The sequence below is a fragment of the Rissa tridactyla genome, chromosome 8 (assembly GCF_028500815.1).
Source record: "Rissa tridactyla isolate bRisTri1 chromosome 8, bRisTri1.patW.cur.20221130, whole genome shotgun sequence".
Taxonomy (NCBI): domain Eukaryota; kingdom Metazoa; phylum Chordata; class Aves; order Charadriiformes; family Laridae; genus Rissa; species Rissa tridactyla.
This window is the reverse complement of record NC_071473.1, coordinates 36,122,799-36,141,574: the sequence shown is the minus strand read 5'-3', so window position 1 is coordinate 36,141,574 and position 18,776 is coordinate 36,122,799. Positions and strand designations below refer to the sequence as shown.

Genomic DNA, 18,776 nt, shown 5'->3' with positions numbered 1-18,776 from the left:
CCAGCAGTTGGCATGTAGCCACAGAGCTTGGTGGATTGTCCTTGGTGTGTATAAAATGTGGTTTACACCCCATGGGACAGAGGAGACGACTGAATCACCGGGTTCTTCAATAGCTGGAGTGCTGTAAATAAGCCTTTGGATAAAGTCGTACCTAGGACTTCATGAACTTCCCAGAAGAATTACTGCTGCTTGGCATGTGGAAAAGTTCTTTTCAAGGGGCATTTTGGCCCTCATAGGGTACAGGAGCAGGGTTTAAGTTGTATTCCTAGGCAAGGTGTCTTATATTGACTGAGGGTTGCTGCTACTTGGCCAACAGAGATGCTTAGCTGCCTCTGGAGTTTACAGGGAGCTGATCTGCTGGGGCTTTGATCCGGCAGCAGAGCATCTAAAGAGCAGGACAGTGTCACCGAGTCCACAGTGTGGCGCTCTCCAGGTTTTTCACATGTGTTAAAGAACGCATCTTCCTGAAATTTCAGGTAACCTGCATTTTAATTATGCTTCATGTGCTTAAAATATACCTCTGATTAAATTCAGTAGCAGCTGCAAGGGCTCAGCATTTCAGCCAGTAGATTGCCCAGGTGTGTCTTGGAGGGCACCCTGGAAAAACGAGAAGCAGTAGGCATGTGAAAAACTACCGTTTGAGTGACCTTGCCTAGTGACACACATGAACTTGGGTACAGGCAGTGGTGAGCACCTTATTGCTGCTTTCCTATCATTTTAGTCGAGACCCCTGTCTTTCTTCACCTGTGATACTCTGCTTAATTTATATACTTTCAGCAACAGATGAAGGAAAGCTCGGAGGAGGCAATAGGGTTAAACTTGTCCGTATGATTTGCTCTGGCCTTGTGCAGAGGGGGGAATTTTAGATTTAACTGTTTGCATCCACAAGGAAAAACTGCATGGATCGAAAGGAGTATTTATTGAATGGGAAGGAAAATCTATTGTAGCATGATTTCACATTAAAAAATATTTTAACAGATGTTTATAACTGGCTATGCTGTGATGGCCGGTGCCACAGAAAGGCTTGTGCTTGGATATGACAGCTTCGGGAACATCTGTGGTAGGAAGAACACTCCTGTAAAAGGGGCACCCCTTTCTGGACAGGACATGACTAATAAAAAGTAAGTATGTCAGATGAAGTCTAAGTAAATCAAATGTTTGAGAACTTAATAGGATACACACCTTCTAGTTGTGGATCGTATACATGTGTGTATATATATGTGCTTATGTTGAAAGGCAAAAAATAGGTGTAAGAATGGTGCAAAACGCTGAGTGAAACTAAAAAGTTAAGATGATAGAATTTGAAAATGGGCTACATTGTTATGCTTTATGCTGCTGCCTTCTAAAATAAGATCTTAAATAGGACTTTGGCCAAACCAGGATTCATTCTATACGGCAAACCTTTGTACTTAAGGAAATTGCATGTTGAAGTTCCCAGTCATTCCATCAACTCCCATGAACTAGTCCTTATAGAATGGCACCCGTCTTGGCAGCTTCTGATCCCATTTAAGAACATAAAATGAAGTGTAAAAATGTAGCATATTCTCAAATTTCTTCTTAACTTCTGACTTCAAACTCCCTTTTTTTTCCATTATATGTGGAAAAAGAGTTTCGTTTGCTTTGTAGAGCTTTAAAAAGATGGAAAGAAGGCTCAGAATTTAAACTTATAAAAACCAGAAATCTTGTTTTTTGAAAAGAGGATCTTTTTTTCTTTCTAGGTATGTGTTCTTTCTGAATTCATGCAGCCTGGAAATGCAAAGCCTCAAAATCAGTTCAGTTTCCTTGTGCGTGTCTAGTTGTCCACAAGAGCAACTCAACTCTTTGGAAGACCTCCAGAGTTTTGCAAGGAATAATGGTGTGCAACAGGGAATATAAATATCTTAGTGTATCTGTAGAACAGCTGAGCAACTTGCACTTTGTTATTCTTATGTTTGCTACGCTAGGGAGTCGTTTCTTACCATTAATTTCCTGAGCAGGCCATGGCAACAGAAAATAAAATGTCTTGTTTCTGCTTTAGTTCAAAGCTGTAGTTTCTACAAATGTTACAGCTCTCGTATGCAAATTCAGAAGTTGTTGATTAATTCCTGCACAATGCTGAGATTATCCAGTGGAAAACTTGCTGCTGAGGGTGAAGCAGTGTAGTTTGGTGGGGGTGCCAGTAGGTGAACAGAGCTCATGTGCTATTTGAGAAACCTGGCCAACTGGTTCTTTTAAATTTAATTAAAACTGCGGTGGAATTACTAATTCCAGAGACACACTAGTGTTTTTATCCCTTTAGACATCAGATCCCAAAGTTTGCTTTTCAACCTATCAATGTTTTTGTTTTATTCTGGTGTTCAAGATGGAGATGGTGTCAGCAGCAGCTGTTGTGCAAAAGAGGCAGCTCCAGTTCATTCCTGTCCAACACGTAAATAAAATAACCTGTAGCCTAACCCTGATTCCATAGCGTGTGCATAAACTGCAGACCATATGAATATTAGTGGCTAATTTTATTGGAGGTCAAATTCCATTTTTTTTGTTGTTGTTTTGTTTGGCAAGGATTGCTATTAAAATTGACAACAGTTGTTTTAGCTTCATTTTGGGGTATTTTACCATCATTTGGCATGTAGAGAAAGCTGTAAACACCTGTGGTACCATATGGGTATTTTCAGTGTAACTGAACATAATTGCATGAAATTCCATCTACACGCTACAACTGCTTGCATGTTTATCTCGAGGGAGAGGGCAGTGTTGCATTTTGGATGGCTTGAATGTGTCCAGCCTTTCTTTCCCAGAAGCATTATAAAATGGAGCAGGGTATTATTAGCAGAGTATTATTAGCAGGTAGTATTTAGCCTAGACCCCAGAAAATGTTATGTTTCTGGATAAATACATAGCCTGTTCTAAATCATGAGGGGCCTGGTTCTATTGTAGCTTCTGTCATTTTAGACTTTTCTATTAGCTTAGTTTAGAGCTGAAGTATCACACCGTGGAGCAAAAAGTGTGCCTGCCCTCCAGGAAGATCAGTAAATGATGATTATAGATATGTCTAGAAGGCAATTCTAGATTCCACAGAGGTTGCTTTAGATTCCACAGAGGTTGCTTTAGATTTACCCAATTAACTCATTTGTTATTTACATTCCCACTGGAATGTCAGGGATGAATATGGCCTGCTAAGGGATCAAAGCAGAAGTGTAAACAAAACTTAGTTGATAACGTGTTTTTCTCCAAAACTTTAGCAAATATTAAGTTACCTTTTTCTTCTTTTCTTTTTTTTTTTTTCCCTTTTTTTCCTTCTTAGGTTCTTGTCTTTGTGTTTACAACCTGAACGTTTCTAGTTACACCCTAAATCCAAAGGCAGCTGAGCTGTGTCCCGCACTGCCGGTTCCACCAAGGTAAGAGTTACGGGGTTCTTTACAACACCCTTGAGTCCAAACAGCTTCTTTGAGGATTGTTACTTCCTCACGCGTTGTATTTGACTTGGTACTTTACAGTCAGAATGGTTTTGCTCTGTTTATTTATTTTTGTGTGTGTATCCTTCTGCGGATAGCTGTGTCCTGTCCCACAGAATGAGCAAGGACTGCATTCCCTCCATTCCTCTACCCTTTAGCGGTTTTTTTCCTCTCCAAATCTGGGGAAAAGCACTCCATATGAGGAGTAATTGAACTCCTGCACAGACTTTTGCTCTCTCCCTCAATGCCAAGGGAGAGGAGCTGTGGTCTCCGGCCTTGCTTATTATCCTGAACCCAGAAGTTTCCATCAGAATCATTATTTTAGCCAGCTGGCTTGAAGCACGGGTCTGTGGATAGCGCTGTCTTTAATGTTTGGCATTGTGAGTCAAAATGCTTAAACCCATGATTTTAAATTCCACTGTGTCATGAAAATACAGCAAAGAACTGGAATCTCCATGTTTGCAGAGCTAAGTCAGCTGCTCTGAACAAGAGAAAAGGAGGAAAACAGCAAACAGAAGAGAGCAGTAGACACATAAAAATGTTACATGCAGTGGATCAAAGGAGAGCATGTAAATTGATGAAAAAATATGGCATATTTTACTTATTTCTTCAACTTTTTAGGCTCTTTTCTCTCTGGCAAGGAACTCAGCAAAGTTATTTGTCTTGCACAGTAATATTTCATAGTAGAAGCAAAGCTAGTCAGAGAAGTTTTTAACTATTGATGAACAGACCTCTCCTTTTTGGGTATGACTTTGACTGTTGTAGTGCAGCACTGCTGAACTGGGACAATAAATATATTTGAGAAATTTGTCTGGGATTTTAGAATGTTTAAATATCATAAAAGCAGTGCAAGGTGTTTGTGGTCTAGAATTATCTGCAACAATGTAGTTTACAGCTAGATTAGCACCAGTTTAGGTTTTACATGGGATCAAAGGAGGTGAAGAGTATTGTGTCCAGTTTTGGGCACCTCAATGTGAGAGAGATATCGAGGTGCTGGAGCGAGTGCAGAGGAGGGCAACGAAGCTGGTGAAGGGCCTGCAGAATAAATCTTATGAGGAGCGACTGAAGGAGCTGGGACTGTTTAGTTTGAGGAAGAGGAGGCTGAGGGGAGACCTCATCACTCTTGAAAGGACACTGTAGAGAGGTTGGTGCTGGTCTCTTCTCACAGGTAATTAGCAATAGAACAAGAGGGAATGGGTTCAAGCTGCAGCAGGGTAGGTTTAGACTGGACATTAGGAAAAAATTCTTCACAGAAAGAGTGGTCAGATACTGCCCAGGGAGGTGGTGGAGTCATCATCCCTGAATGTAGATATGGTGTAGGGGAGAACTTTGTAGAGTGGGGTTGATGGTTGGACTCGATGATCCCAAGGGTCTTTTCCAACCTAAATGATTCTGATTCTATGAAGCCAGACTGGAATGGGAATAGGAGCTGCGTGCTGATGGTGATTGAGAGAGCAGTTCATTTTTTTTCTCCCAGGTTGATCTCGAATGGATATTCTGGCACAGTGATACAGGCATGAACCTGTTGGGTGTTTATTTTGCAGATGAAACATAAAACTACCATTTGCAATGGACCGTTCCCATGCCCAGTGCCCTCCTGTGTCAGACCCCACGTGCGAGGTCCCCTCCTGGGCAGGGAGGATTCCTGCCAGGTCACAGACCAGACTGTCCAGCTGGGGCTGCAGAACTATCTTGAGGATGCCAGTAGGGAACCGCAGAGGGCGTGAAAGAGAATGGCGGAGTGGATCTCTCTGGAGTTGAAACTGTTTGTCCAGTAATTAATATTTTTAACCGTCTTTGTTTTTAACCTTCCAGTAAATCTTTTCCATTGTTTAACCGATGTGTCCCACAAAATCCTGAGTGCTATTCCAAATATGCATCTGTCTTAATAAGTATGGTGAATGAAATGGATGTCTTTCACCGAATTCTGAGTGGAATATTGGCAGGAAGAGATACTGTGATAGGAATGAGTTTCCTTGCACTAGGTAAGGCTATAAATGAAAAGTAAATAATGATATTCAGATAAAATGTGAGGTTTCAAATGTTTCTGTTAACTTTATATTTTTAATTTAAAAGTGATCTTTTTCATATATTCTGGGCAGAGTTGTTTTTAAGAAAGGGACCGTGTTTTATCAGGAGGCATTTAATAGACTGATGAGATACAGCTATATGAAATTGCAGATTCTGTGTTTCTTAATATGATCGTGTGCCTTGTTTCAAGGGACTGTAAGAAATTGTTGATTAATAAAAAAAAAAGGCATCAGCATGAACATTTAAATCTTATACATAATATTATTGAAAAGCTAATAATTCCCAAGGTGAAATATTTCAGTTACAAGCTCATTATTAGTAAGTTATAGGTAACTGTGTGTTTTAAATGTCAAAAAGTTTGCCAGAATTACCAAATGCTGTTGCTTTTGAGACCACTGTTTAAAAATTTAAAGCTCAAATCCTGTAAGAACCTTAAATTTATCTTAAAAGTAAATACAAGTTAAGTTAAATGGGTTGTAACACTCATAATAAACTTATTTTGTATATTTTTCAGCCTTCTCCTTTATGCTGGTTTTAGCCTTCAGATTCATTCGGACCCTTCTGGTCCATACTTTGGTTGCACTGGTTGTGTTCGGGCTGTTGTGTAAGTATATTTACCTTTTAGCGTACGCTTAGTGAAATGGAGCATCTCACTGAACTGACGGAGAGGCAGCTGAGCAAACAGCTGTCCTCCTTTCCATGGCCGTCCTCAGTAACCTTAAGCTTACCACAGCCATTTCCAAGCCGAGCCCTTCTTGCCGTTAGGTGCCAAGGGCTGGCTGTGCCGTTCCAGATGCTGAGTGTTGGGATGATGATGATTTTTATTTTTGTATAGGTGCTTGGAAACAAGAGTTCTTTTGGCAGATGAATGCAGTTAGGAAAATGCTACTGTTTTGAAGAAAGTTTAGTGAAGTTTTACACTGCCTACTTTAGAAAGGGAGAACAATAGGAATGTGTCCAGCTGAAGCTTGTCATTCCATAGAAGTTAACTTTGTGTCTCCTTGGTGAAATTACCTGCCTGAGCTTTAGCGTAACTGCAAGAAAACCGAACGTTCTGCTGCGGTTTTACCTCAGGCTAACAGACCACGCCGTGAATTTTTCCCGGTGATCGTTGATGCCGTGCCCCTCTTGCTAGGCGACAGTATTCCTGAGCGGAGGCTGGGCTGGGCGGCGGGCGAGCGGCTGGGGAGGCAGCCGGGCAGACACCAGCAGCAGCAGCGGTGGGGCTGCAGCCCGGGCAGCGCCGCCCGCCTTCACGCTGCTCTTCTTTGCTCAGTTGTCTCAGGTGTTCTCTGGTGGCTCTATTATGACTACAGGAATGATCCCAGCACTGAACTGGAAACAGAAAAGGAAAATGTAAAATTTTTACTTGGATATGCTGTCTTCTCGACAATAGTTACCGTAAGTAGCGCTTTACCCTCAGCAACGGCACAGGCTGTAACTTGAAAACTTGAGCTACAGTGGTTCTGCAACAGGAAAAGTAACTCCTCATTCCTTTCAAATTTGAAAATGACAATCAATTTCAAGATCTGCTTACGCTCTTTTACATAGTTTTATATCTTCTGTGAAATTTGTCAGCAAAGGGCTCTGCCACGCTTCAGCCCTGTACAAAAGATGTTGGCATTGGTGCTGTAGAAATGCAAGAGCTGTGCTCCATCCCCATTCTTTTCCGCATCAGCTAACCAGAGAATCCTGTAGAATGAACAGAGGGGCACTGGCTCGCTATGAACGTGAGATCTGTGGATTCAGCCTGCTCTGTCAGTAGGAGAAAGGGGTGGCAGCTCTACAACGAAAGGGGCAGTGAAGCACAGGCAACAGTGTCTAGACCTCGAGTTATGGGGTTAAATTCTGCTTTTTTCTCATCGACATTGTTTCCCAACAGAAAATCTGAGTGTGGCTTGCAACTTTTAAAGTGATTTTTTCACTGTGATGTTGCAATGTTAAAGGAGTCATTGCTCAATATGAGTGTGCAGATAATTTGTACTTCATGGCACATTTGTCAAAGTGATTGTTCTGTTTTCTTACAGCAGAGCAGGATCTGCAGACTGGAATTCACCAGATGTGAACAGTCTGACAGTTTACAGTGACAAATATAAATGTGTCACGGATCAGATTTTTTTTTATATCCTCTGTAAGTTACAGCCTTTTTACTTCTGTTGATACTAAAGGGGTAAGAAAAGGTTCCTTTGTATGCATGTGTGTTGCAGTACAGCTGACGGTCGCTTGCAGAACATCCACTGCTGCAGGTCACGTTTCTCTTCAGAGCTGGCAGCTTCTTTCTAGAGCAGGCAAGAAAACTACTGAAGCGCTGCCACTGGTTGCATTCATTATTTTATAGATTCCGACTTCTCTTTTAATTGCTGCTCATAGTTCCTTGTCATATACAAAGAACTGGGGACACTGTGGGGATTTTGGCTCAGGTTTTGTTGCTGTTGGCTTTTTTTTTACTTTGAGAAAAAATATTTATTTAAATGAGGATTCATTTTATGTCTGCTTTGCTTTCATACATACACAGTTCTCAAATTAGTTTGGTTGTGCTGCTGTGCTTTCTGCAGCAGAGGAGCGGTCCTCCTGCCATTGTGAGCAGTGCCAAGCTGACCTGAGTAGGAGGAAAGTTTAAATGTTCATGACATACAGGGTATATGAAAGCAATGTGTAACATATAAAGTACATTTGTGTTTGCTGTAAGGCAAAGCAGACTGTTTCCATTGAGTGAGTGAGAGTTTTATGAATCCTCTTGTGTTTTAAAGAAACAGCAGTAATGATTTCAGAAAATCAGATTTTAATCCACAGGCTCTTTGACAATATAGGCTATGTCTCAGAAAGCTTTTCCAGCGTGCAATAAGTTTGTGTAAAATGCCTTATTGTCATGTCTTTGTGAAATCTGTGCCATATTTGACAACTCTGATACTTTTCATAAGGAAAAAACCCCAACTCTTTTTATTTCCTGTAACAGGTTGTTCTGCTTTCCCTTATGTTTGTACTAAGAAGGAGGCTTCAGTTCACTGTACAGCTCTTTCGGATTGTTGGTAAAATCATTGGCAGAATTCCTTTCCTCCTGTTCCAACCACTCTGGACCTTTCTGATTCTCATTGTGTTCTGGCTGTTTTGGGTTGCTGTACTACTTAGTTTAGGAACTGCAGGTAAGTATATGCTTTCCATGTTTTTGGATGAATGCTGTTTGTTTCCGAAGTTCACGTCTTAAATATGGGACCTCCTGGTGTTAGTGTACAAAATGTGGGCTAGCATTGTTCCAGAGCTGTGTTAACTCTTTCCTTTTTTTTATTTTTGTTACTCTTTCTTTCTCTTTTTTTTCCCCCTCTTGTTGAAGTCTTCGACATTTCTATGACTCACAGAACTATGGCACTACAGAAGAGAGATTTTTTGCTCCTATAGGTGGACTTTAGTTGTTTTTTCTTTCTCAATTACTTAATGTATGATTAGATTGTGGTAGATACAGTATATGTTTGATGTATTTAAATGAAAAAAGTAACAGGAGGGGGGAGACAGCTTTTAGTGCAGCAAATGAGAATGTTAATCTCCTCTGACTATAAACAATGTCCAATTGTCGTGGAGGCAGAATGTTGTTTCTGAGCAGTAGTTTGGTGACAACTGCTATCATTATTTAGACTGGTACAATGGTATTTGGATTAATACACAGGTTCTTGCAGTTGTAGGGGATGTGCTCTGTAGAAATAATCTCTATGATGGATCTGCAAGAACAGATTTTAAGTATGGCAGTGGTATTACTGGGGGATGTACTGCTATAAGATCTGTCACTGATTGAACCAGGATGATTTGGATGCTGTCCCTTGGCCCAGCGTCATGCCGTTCAAGGAAGGGGGAGGTTGTTCTTCTGTGCAACTTCACCCAAAGCTGGGAAGCTAAACTGCATAGCTCTGTGGATAACTCCTCATGCGGACACCAGCCTTTGGACATAGGAAGCATTATGATTTGGAGGTTGGGCTTTTTCATTTTAAATTTCTGGGGCCACGGCTAGGAGTCAGTTGTTGTCTTTTGGGTTGGAGGTGATGCAGAATTGATGTGGAGAGAGGCAGTTTTTTGTCATTCCCATATTTATTCATAGGTTTTCTATTTTCTGAATCTTGGCAGTGGTTTCTGTGTGGAAAACCAAATGCAGCAGAGCTTTTCAAATGCTTCTGTGTTACCATTCTATCTTGTGTTTCCACCACCCCTTGAGATGGTGGCTGCAGTAACTCTGTACAGACTTACAGGTCCCTGCTAGGCCAGAAGAGCCTCCATCTTTTCTGTAGCTGAGCCCGTTTGGCAGAGCTGGCCATATTCACCACCTCCATGGGTCAGGTACCTCACTCCTCTTCCATCACAACTGCTTCCATCTCAGTCTCTCCCTGTTAATTCTGGCTCTGAAGACCCACTTCACTTGTAGCATGAGAGCCGTCTGTCCGAGTCCCTGCTGGCATTGCGAATCACTCACCCATTGCTTAGGCTAGAGTAGGATCTGTTTCCCTCCAGCTTTCACTGCGGAGCCATTCAGGTTTGCAAGGGTCTCTCTGTTTCTGCTGCCTTTCCCCCAGTAGCTCATGTCTGTCAGAAATGGCTGCATGAAGCCACTTGTCTGGCTGATAAACGGCTTCTCCTGCAAAATGGTCAGACCTAGCAAGGCACAATATCCAACCTACAGTCTCTTTGGGAGTTGTTCCTGGCTCACTAAATAGACAAGCAGATTCACTTCACTTTCAGTGCCGTGGATATTCCTTCTCCACACTCCTCTGAGGTGGATTTTCCCCTTACGGAGGCAGCAGTACGTGCTAGGCACAGCTTTGTGTGTTGTTAGCTTTTCTGCAAAAATCTTCATCCCATTTACGCACCTATCAGCCAGGCAGCAGTAATTTTCAAACTGGCCTTGTGGGGTACCTTATCACTGGTTCAGACCAGCCCTTCAGAGGAAGGAGGATCGCCTGAGCTATCAACTAACCGTTCCTTTCGTGCATCTGGTTGGATCAGATGCAATTTAAGATAAACATTAAATATAGTAAATCTAGTAGCAGATGAATAAAATGAATGAGAACATGCAGGTTTGCTAAATATATAATTAACAAGAACTATTAAAGGAAATATTACATCCTTGATGTTAAGCTGAGCTGGCCCATTACCCACAGGAATGTATTTGCTGGTGCTCTTAATATGCACACATAAGGATGTGAAGCTTGCCCTTGTTAGGTCTAAATTTAGAAAATGCCAGCTGAGTCTGTTGCATTCAAAAGCTTTTGGAAACACAGCAATCATTAGAAGAGCAGAAATATTTTAGCTCATATGACAGAAACAGCTTGATGATAAGTGCAGGGTCGGGAATCAGTCAGGTATTTCCTGGATGCTTTTACAGGCTTTGCAGGAAAGTAGTGACTTGTGCATTATATCTGAAAGCAAATTCCACATGTATTCACAGGGAAATAAAACCCAATGAAAACTGCCTTTGAGAGGCTTTTTAATGCTTTTTCCATGTTGTGCCATTTTCTTTCATAGGTTATATTCTGTTTCCTGCTAGACATTTCCATTCAACCTTTTTTTTATTTTAGTTTTTTTTCTGCCTGCTTGGAGAGTAGGATTCAAACAGTTTATGACCTGCTGTTACATTCGTAGTGCAGCTCACGTCTTCTGGCTCAAAGGTATTTTATTTTTTGTCTTCTCCCTAGCATAATCGGAATGCTGATGTTTCCAGCGCGTGGTACAAACAGTACAGCACAGAAGGCAGCATAACCTTGCTGCACAGATGTTAAAGTTTCTAGGACGTGCTCAGTTTTGAAAGAATTGACTTTTGGCAGATTTAGCATGAGAAGGGAAGGTCATTTCCAGGCACTTAACTGTCAATATATTGCTCCTATGAGGAATCCAATAAAACATATGTTTTGACTGAGATCTTCTGCCGGAATATTTTTAGTGGAGATGTCAATCCTTGTAAGATTTTTCTGTTAACACTTAGCGTGTTAATATTTAGAAGAGAATGTGCATTTGATAGATAAAATCCAAACCAATTCTAAGTTACAGCCTAAGCGTGAATGCAGATAGCAAAATGCCACTCTACGTATTCGATTATTTTTCTGGTTAAAACTCGATTCTATTGATTTTATCACTTGTATTTGTAATTATTCTTTTTGTTAAGCTTTCTACGTTAAATGGTGGCTGTTGTCACCCAACAGGTGTGAACAGAGTTCTTAACCAAGTCCAGGGGCTGAGGGGTTTATGTAAATAACATGTAAATGACCTGCAGCAGCGTCAGCGCCCGCTAGGTGCCGATAAAGTAGTGGGAGAAAGTTTCTTCTGAAGCCGCTCGGTTGTTTACAGCTGCTCTGATTACGGAGTAACTGCTCCCGAGAGGAGTTCGAAGACAACAAAGGCAGTTTTAGCCTTTTAGTGTTGTGGGGAGGTAGTGAGGGACTGTTTTATCCTGCTCTCAGGATGAGGAGATTTGTCGAGGTGCCACAGGAGGTCGGAGTCAGCAAGGGGTATGATAGTAGTTTGGATTTCCAGACCCATCCTCTGCCTCAGATTTGTTTTGTAGTTCAAAACCTGGGACAAATGAACAGTAGGCTAGATTGGGTATTGAGGGTATTCCTTTAGGTTTTCTTTCCAATTTTCAACCCAAATCCAAGTACTCTGAAATGCTGCCTGTTAAGGCAGCTCAGAGTACAGGAGCTCGTTGGGGGTTGTTTTGCTGTTCTAGGATGACTAGTACTTACAGCCTGTTGAAATAAATAAATGTAGTACCATATGGTTAATAATGCATTGGTGGAACAGCTTTGTATTTTCTACTAGTTTTCTACAATGTCCCTGTAAATGGAAGACATTTCTCTTGATTTTGAGTTTTGGGGACTTTTTGCAGCAGCCGAGAGTACTTCTCTGAAGATCTCCCAAGATGTGCTCTCTTTGAGCAATTTGTTTTTCTCCGATGACAGAGTTAGTTGCGTATCCAGGATTCAGTTTGTAAAATACAGGTGAAGGTTTTCTTGGTATTGACACTTTGGCTTTTTATTCTCACAAATATATTTTCTGGGGCTATGCAGACTGTATTTTAAATGCAAATATACCAAGAAAGCTGAATAACTGAAATGTTTGCAAAGACACTAGTCTTTTTGTCTAACACAGAGAGATGGCAAGTGAAATTGGCTTGCTGCTGTGCTGCACCTGTTCTTAACATTTTCCTTGAATCTTCACTAGTTATATATAGCATTTATAGCATCTCCGCATCTTTCAGCTCTGGAGCACTTGATCCTCGCTTCAGCTGTGGTGCACCTGATCGTTATGCGACCACACAGACACCTTATTTACATCCCCTCCAAAAGTTAGTGTTACTCTGAGAAAAGATTAATTTCTTGGGAGCTATAAAAGACTAGAGCCCACACTTGGAAAAGGTACTTATGCACATGACTAACTTGAAACACATGGATAATCCTATTAAAATCAGTGGGTCTGCTTATGCATTTTAAGGTAGGCACCTGCTTAAGTACCTTGGTAATTCAGAATCTGTAAGATCAGCGGAGGTGGAGTGAATTCCAGACCTAGAAAACTAGGAGAAATGCCAGACTCCATGAGACTTGAGACAGCACAAACAGTGGCACCAGTTAGAACCATTAGCTGGCTAGGAATGGAATTCAGCTGTGCTTTGGAAAAGCTGATATGTCTGAGGGTTATTGAGTCTTATTGTTTGCTAATTGGTGCGGCGTTTCACTGCAGCACTGAAGTGGCTGTGGCACAGCAAAGCATGTCGTTCAGCTTCCCAGCGTGCGGGAGCTGTGAAGTCCACACGGCATCAATACAGTAATGGGGGATGAGAAAGCGGTGTGAGATTTTTCGTGTAATGAAGGTGCATCCTACAGGCAAGTGAGCAATAAAACTGCCACATAAAGCTGCGCAGCAGCAAAGCCAGCAATAAAAATGTATTTCCTGCAGGGTCCTTGACATTCCAATTACAGCCAGCTAGCTTAGCTGTAAATACCACTGCAAGGAAAAAAATCTAAATAAAATAACACAATAAGTTATGTTGCAGGAAGGACGGCGATTCAGTGTATGATGCCAGAACCTTTCCTCACTTAGCAGTGGGAAGGGCACATCATATTTTCATGTTAACAGGAACTGATAAACAGGCTCTCGCTATTCTCTGGTCAGTGGTTCTTTGTTTCCGATACGGAAACTGCTGAACTAGACTTCCCAGGAGTTTTCGTCCCTTACAGCAGCCTGCTGCTCCAGGCATCAGCAAAACCTTGCAGCAGCAGTTGCCGAGTAAGAGCATCGGAAAGTGCCGAAATGCAGCTAATTCACTCCTGCCTGTGCACGCTGAATGTGTCTCGTTGCATTGCGCCGACACCACTGGGCTGCGGAGTCGGACGGAGAAACTCCTCTGATTTCTGCTACAAGCACTTGTGCCCGTTTGCATTGCTGACAACACTTCTTTGAAGTGTTGGCAGCAGATCGGGGTTTGTACTGATCAGAGGTTTTCAGATTTGGTGGTTCAGCTGTCAGGACAACAGTTCTTTGCTGACTTCTTGATGTTATCACTGAGAGTGCACAGTACACCAGACAGATTTGTGATTATGTGGTTGGAGAAAAATATTCTGTTAACAAAATAAACCATGTTTCAAGGCTTTATTGAGAAAGTTTAGCTTGTATGAACAGAGAGACCACAGTGGAGTGAGGAGGAAAATGACATACACTTCTCTCAACAGGGTATCTAGCATAGCTTTAAAGTTTATCTGTGCTACTAAGACTGAAATATGAAAAATAGCATTGCATGTAATTCTGTTGACAAAATTATGCATGTACAGTAGGCCCAGAAGACAGGGAATCAGACACAGGTGTTCACATTGGTGAACAGATTTCTGGGAAGTAACAAAACCAGTTTACTGTACCTAGACAGCAACACGGTCGATGGTGAACTCGCCGGTGGACGTGCCTAGTTTCTGTGCAGCAGAGCACAGCGCTCTGCACATCCGCGTCTGTGAGGCCGGCCATCGAGCCATCACGGGCGTTACTGCGGGTGGTTATTTCAGTAGGCTGGTAAAAAGCAAAGAGAATTAGTTTACCGTACATACATTTGTCAGTCTTCATGAAAAACTACAGAAGCAAAGCCTGAAATGTGCCTTTTTTTTGGGAAATGTCCAGGTGGATTGTATGGGGGAAAACGTGCTTAATTCTGCTACCAAATGGCATAATGTCTCCCCATAAAAATGGGGAGGTAGGAGGCCTTTTTGTATCTCATTGACCTGTCATTTGCACGAGTTCCCTCAGTAAGGGCTGTAGGCGATGGTTAATGATCACATTTGGCTAGTTGTGTGTGCTGCAGAAAATGGCGATCCAGGGCCTCCAAACTTGCAGGTTGCATCCAGTCTTAAAACCAGGGCAGAGGAGATCTGAGTAGTAGCTTTTTCACACCATCGAGTATCTTGCATTTCACAGGCTTAAAATACATTTGAATATAATGGAAGCAACAGTATTTCTGTGAATGACCAACCGTACAGCACTGCAAAGAGCTTGCCTGGTTAGCTCAGATTTCCCTTCGGAAAATAAAATAGCTGGAACATATGTCTGTGTTTGCGCTTCAGCAAAGGCTGCCTTGAAGAACAAGTCTGACACACAGAACCTACACACTCCTCCTTGAGGCCAGCTGTGCTGTGTTGATGGATGCAGCTCTTGATTACAAGAGTGCTGAGAATAAGATTGATTTAGCTCTGGGAAGAATGCTTAGTTTGTAGGCTATAAATCTATTCACAGACTTACTCGTTTCTTCTTGCCTCTGAATAGCAAATAGCTCTTCTCTCAGTGTCTGAGAGGGATGAGTTTCTTGTAGTGCTAACGTTATAGGAGTAAAATAATTCAATTTATTTTATGCATATACATATTTAAACTAACTGTATAATAATTATGCACCGATGTAGTGATTTTTGATCCTGTCAAAGGACTTTAAAATAATTTTGCAGTGCTACTATGATCAAGATGAATATTTTTCATAATTTACAGACAAAACGGACCTTGGTTCTTAAGACTTACAAAGCTTGTCTAGACCCGATGGTATTGCTGAGAGCAAAGCTTTATTGTTTCTACTTTTAGCTACCGTTGAGTATGAACTCTGTGACTATAGAAAAATAGGACAGAAATAAGTGAAGCATTTCATAGGTAGCTTTGTATCTGTGGTAGTTTTGAACTTGAAGGTGATGTGCCGTCCTGTGGGAGACCGTGGAGTGGTAAAGCTTAAGTTACAATGCCGTTGTAGCAGTAATAGACAGTTCCATGTCTCGCTTTGTTATTTCTTTCATGGAGTTAGAATAAGAAACTGCTCACCTCCAGAGATTGTTTTATTCTGTGAACATGTTTATCTTTAAGGTTAATAGACTTAAGGCTTGGTAAACTAAAAAAATAGCAGGTTATGGACCTAGAGACTTTTCACTAGGAATAAATGTCCTGATGGCGTTATCCTTTGAGTAGACTTCAGAGTCAAGTGGCGTAAATAGAATTGCATAGGGAAAGGTCTGATTGCTAAGTTAACTGAGTTACCCCCACCTTTTGTGAAAAGCCATCTATTGAATATGGAATAAATCCTTTGTTACTAAGAGAAGCAGAGGCAATTTCTTTTTAGCTTGAATAAGTGAATTTGTCAGTGTTCCTGAATACAGTAGTAACCCTGCAGCATATACTGCCGTACAGATGTCAGCTTTATGTGCCTGCATTTTGCACAAAGATTGCAAAGTATAGAGAACAGAAAACTATTTGCCATAGTTATAATTAGTGATAGTAATTAAAATAATTGTTTTGTTTTGTTGCAGTGGTATGTGACGCATCTTTTATATTTTTCTGCAGTCTTTCTCTTTTGCTTCTTATAAAAAAAATCTAAAGCATTTCATAACTATGAATTTTTTTCACATTTGAATTAAGAAAATTAAGAAATACTTTTACTTCTGAAACATTTGATTACTCAAATCTTCGGTAATGTTTTCTCATAAATCTTTACTATTTTGTAGATGAACTCTTGACTTTGTTGGCAGATATGTCTCAATCCCAATTTAAACCCAAACTTTTGCTTTTTGTGAAATTTTATTTTTCAAAATTCTGTTTGAATTACAAAAGCTTGGCACTCTGACTATGTTAGAACGGACAGAACTGAGTAGCACCTGAATTATTTTTGTTAATAATTTTATTGAAGGAAAGTTAAGAAAAAGGGTACAGAAGCATTTATGTGTCCTTTTTTTTTTTTTTTTTTTTTTTCTCCTCTCTCTGGTCTGGTGCGTTATAATAATACAGTGGTGTAATCCCAACTCCAGGTACTGCGCAGACTGCTTCAGGAGGACAGGTAGAATACAGAGCTCTGTCCGGAATTTCCTACATGGCATGGTATCATTTCGTTGGCCTTATCTGGACTAGTGAATTCATTCTTGCCTGTCAGCAGATGACAATTGCGGGGGCAGTGGTTACTTGTTACTTCAACAGGTGAGTGCAGAATTGCCCCCGTATAGTTGGGGGGATTTTCCAGCATTTACTGTCAATCTTTCTCCAGGCAAAATAGTCTCAGAGAGACTGCAATTTGTGTCAGTATCCTGGAGTCCAATTTAATATAAAATAATGTTGCTTGGTGCAAGATTTTGAGTAAGAATTTACAATGTGTATGATATTAACGTGACTCACCCCTACCCCTGGAGTTACCGGACCAAATTGAGCCTTGGTACAAGCCAGTAGAGCTCGGCTGACTCTGGTGAAATTGTGGTTCATAAGGCACAGGCTGCATTTGACCCTTTTCCAGGAGACTGAATGTGCTCCAAAAGGAGATGCCATATAGAGCTCCTCAGTAATTTCATGTATTCGTGGCCAGTTCCAGCTCTTCCTAAGTGTTCATCCCTGCTCTGGGTTTCCATTTGTTCTGGCTGCATAATTGCCTTAGGCTGCTACTCTTTTTTTCATCCTGTGCAGATATTTTCAGTTGACTGTAAATGCTTTAACACCCCTGTTAAGAATTTAGAGTTGTGTAAACAAACTTTCTTGAATTGTATATTGCCTTGAAATGTAAATGTTGAGGAAGTGAGGAAAAATCTCTACTTTTCATGATTTATACTGGTTTCTAGACTTTCAATAATGCAAAATTAAATTATATTGGTTTCATGCACTGGAGCAGTGCTATCCGGTCACTGCAGGGGAAGATTTAAATCTCACAATACATCGTTGAGTTTTTTGATGATGAAGAGAGTAGTATCCTGAAAACACTTTTTCTCATAAGCATTTTCTGCGCTCTCTCACCCTCATTGCTCCGTTCCTCTGCACCCCGTGATGGGATTTTCTGATCTGTGAAAAACCCTGGCATTTTAAGGTGTTTCTTTGTTTTGTTTTAGAAGAGTATGGTGATAATCTCCATTTGTTGGAAAATTAGCCCTTGAGGAAGGTGACCTGAGAGTGAGTTGAGGAGCTGGGCGGGAGAGGGACCGGGAACCCTGGCGCACTGGCTGCAGCCACCCAGGACCGTCGGGCTCAGGCGGCTGAGAAGGGTGGCTTTGGGCTTCTCCAGGACCTAGGTAGCAGGTTTCTGTCGATGCTCTCTGGAATGGATGTTTCAGTTGCCGATAGAAAGGCTTCCTGCTGCAAGGTTTCCAAATGCTCTGCTCCCCTCTGCCCGCAGAGGCAGCAGCGGGGACCCCGCTTGCAGGGACCCCTGCTCCAGCCAAAGCAGCAAAGCTGGGAGACCTGCTCACAGCCAGCGCCCACCAGGGTTTCAGCAACGTTTTGCCTTCCCATCCAAAAGGCCAAGGCAGGGCAGTGTTTAACACATGTGTCAGGAGCCTGTCTCTGCTCGGATTCTCTGTGCAGCCAACAGCCGTCCTGCTAGTAAAAGTGCAGACAAAACCTAAAATGCTGCTTTTTCAAAGGTTGAGATCTGTAGACAGTCTCACACTACTATTTTACATGCCATGATCGGACTTAAAAAGGGAGGAACTTGCATTTCTTATGTCACCTCCTTTTTCCTATTGAAGCTCTAAACACAAGTAACTCGCGTGGCTGTGGTTCGGTGGGTAACGGGCTGCTCTTTTCTTCTGAGCAAATTTATGTTCCTCAAGCTTTAGCAATTGATTCTGCTTTAGCAGCTGAATGCTGAGGCAGTATGGGATCATTTAAATTGGCTTGCTTGAGAAAGCACAGGAAAGAAAAGCAGTTTCACTGACTTACTGCTGTTGCGTGCTGCAGTGCATTTTGGTACCATAAATCATCTAAGTCTCCAAGGCAAAGACACTGTCCATATCTTCTTCACACAGAGCAGGGAAGCACCTGTAGAAGCTGCTGTGATGACATTTACTGCCCTGT

At 41.5% G+C, this 18,776-nt stretch overlaps 1 protein-coding gene across 1 annotated transcript in view; it reads left to right on the top strand.

Annotated features, from left to right (window-relative positions):
• SLC44A3 (solute carrier family 44 member 3) overlaps window positions 1–18,776 on the top strand; it is a 40,997-nt gene that overhangs the window by 1,917 nt on the left and 20,304 nt on the right. The window contains exons 3-10 of the mRNA XM_054211939.1: window positions 979–1,121; window positions 1,719–1,855; window positions 3,281–3,374; window positions 5,247–5,416; window positions 5,977–6,066; window positions 6,739–6,863; window positions 8,419–8,605; window positions 16,754–16,919. Coding sequence (XP_054067914.1) covers window positions 979–1,121; window positions 1,719–1,855; window positions 3,281–3,374; window positions 5,247–5,416; window positions 5,977–6,066; window positions 6,739–6,863; window positions 8,419–8,605; window positions 16,754–16,919 — 1,112 coding nt within the window. The remainder of the gene's footprint in view (window positions 1–978; window positions 1,122–1,718; window positions 1,856–3,280; window positions 3,375–5,246; window positions 5,417–5,976; window positions 6,067–6,738; window positions 6,864–8,418; window positions 8,606–16,753; window positions 16,920–18,776) is intronic.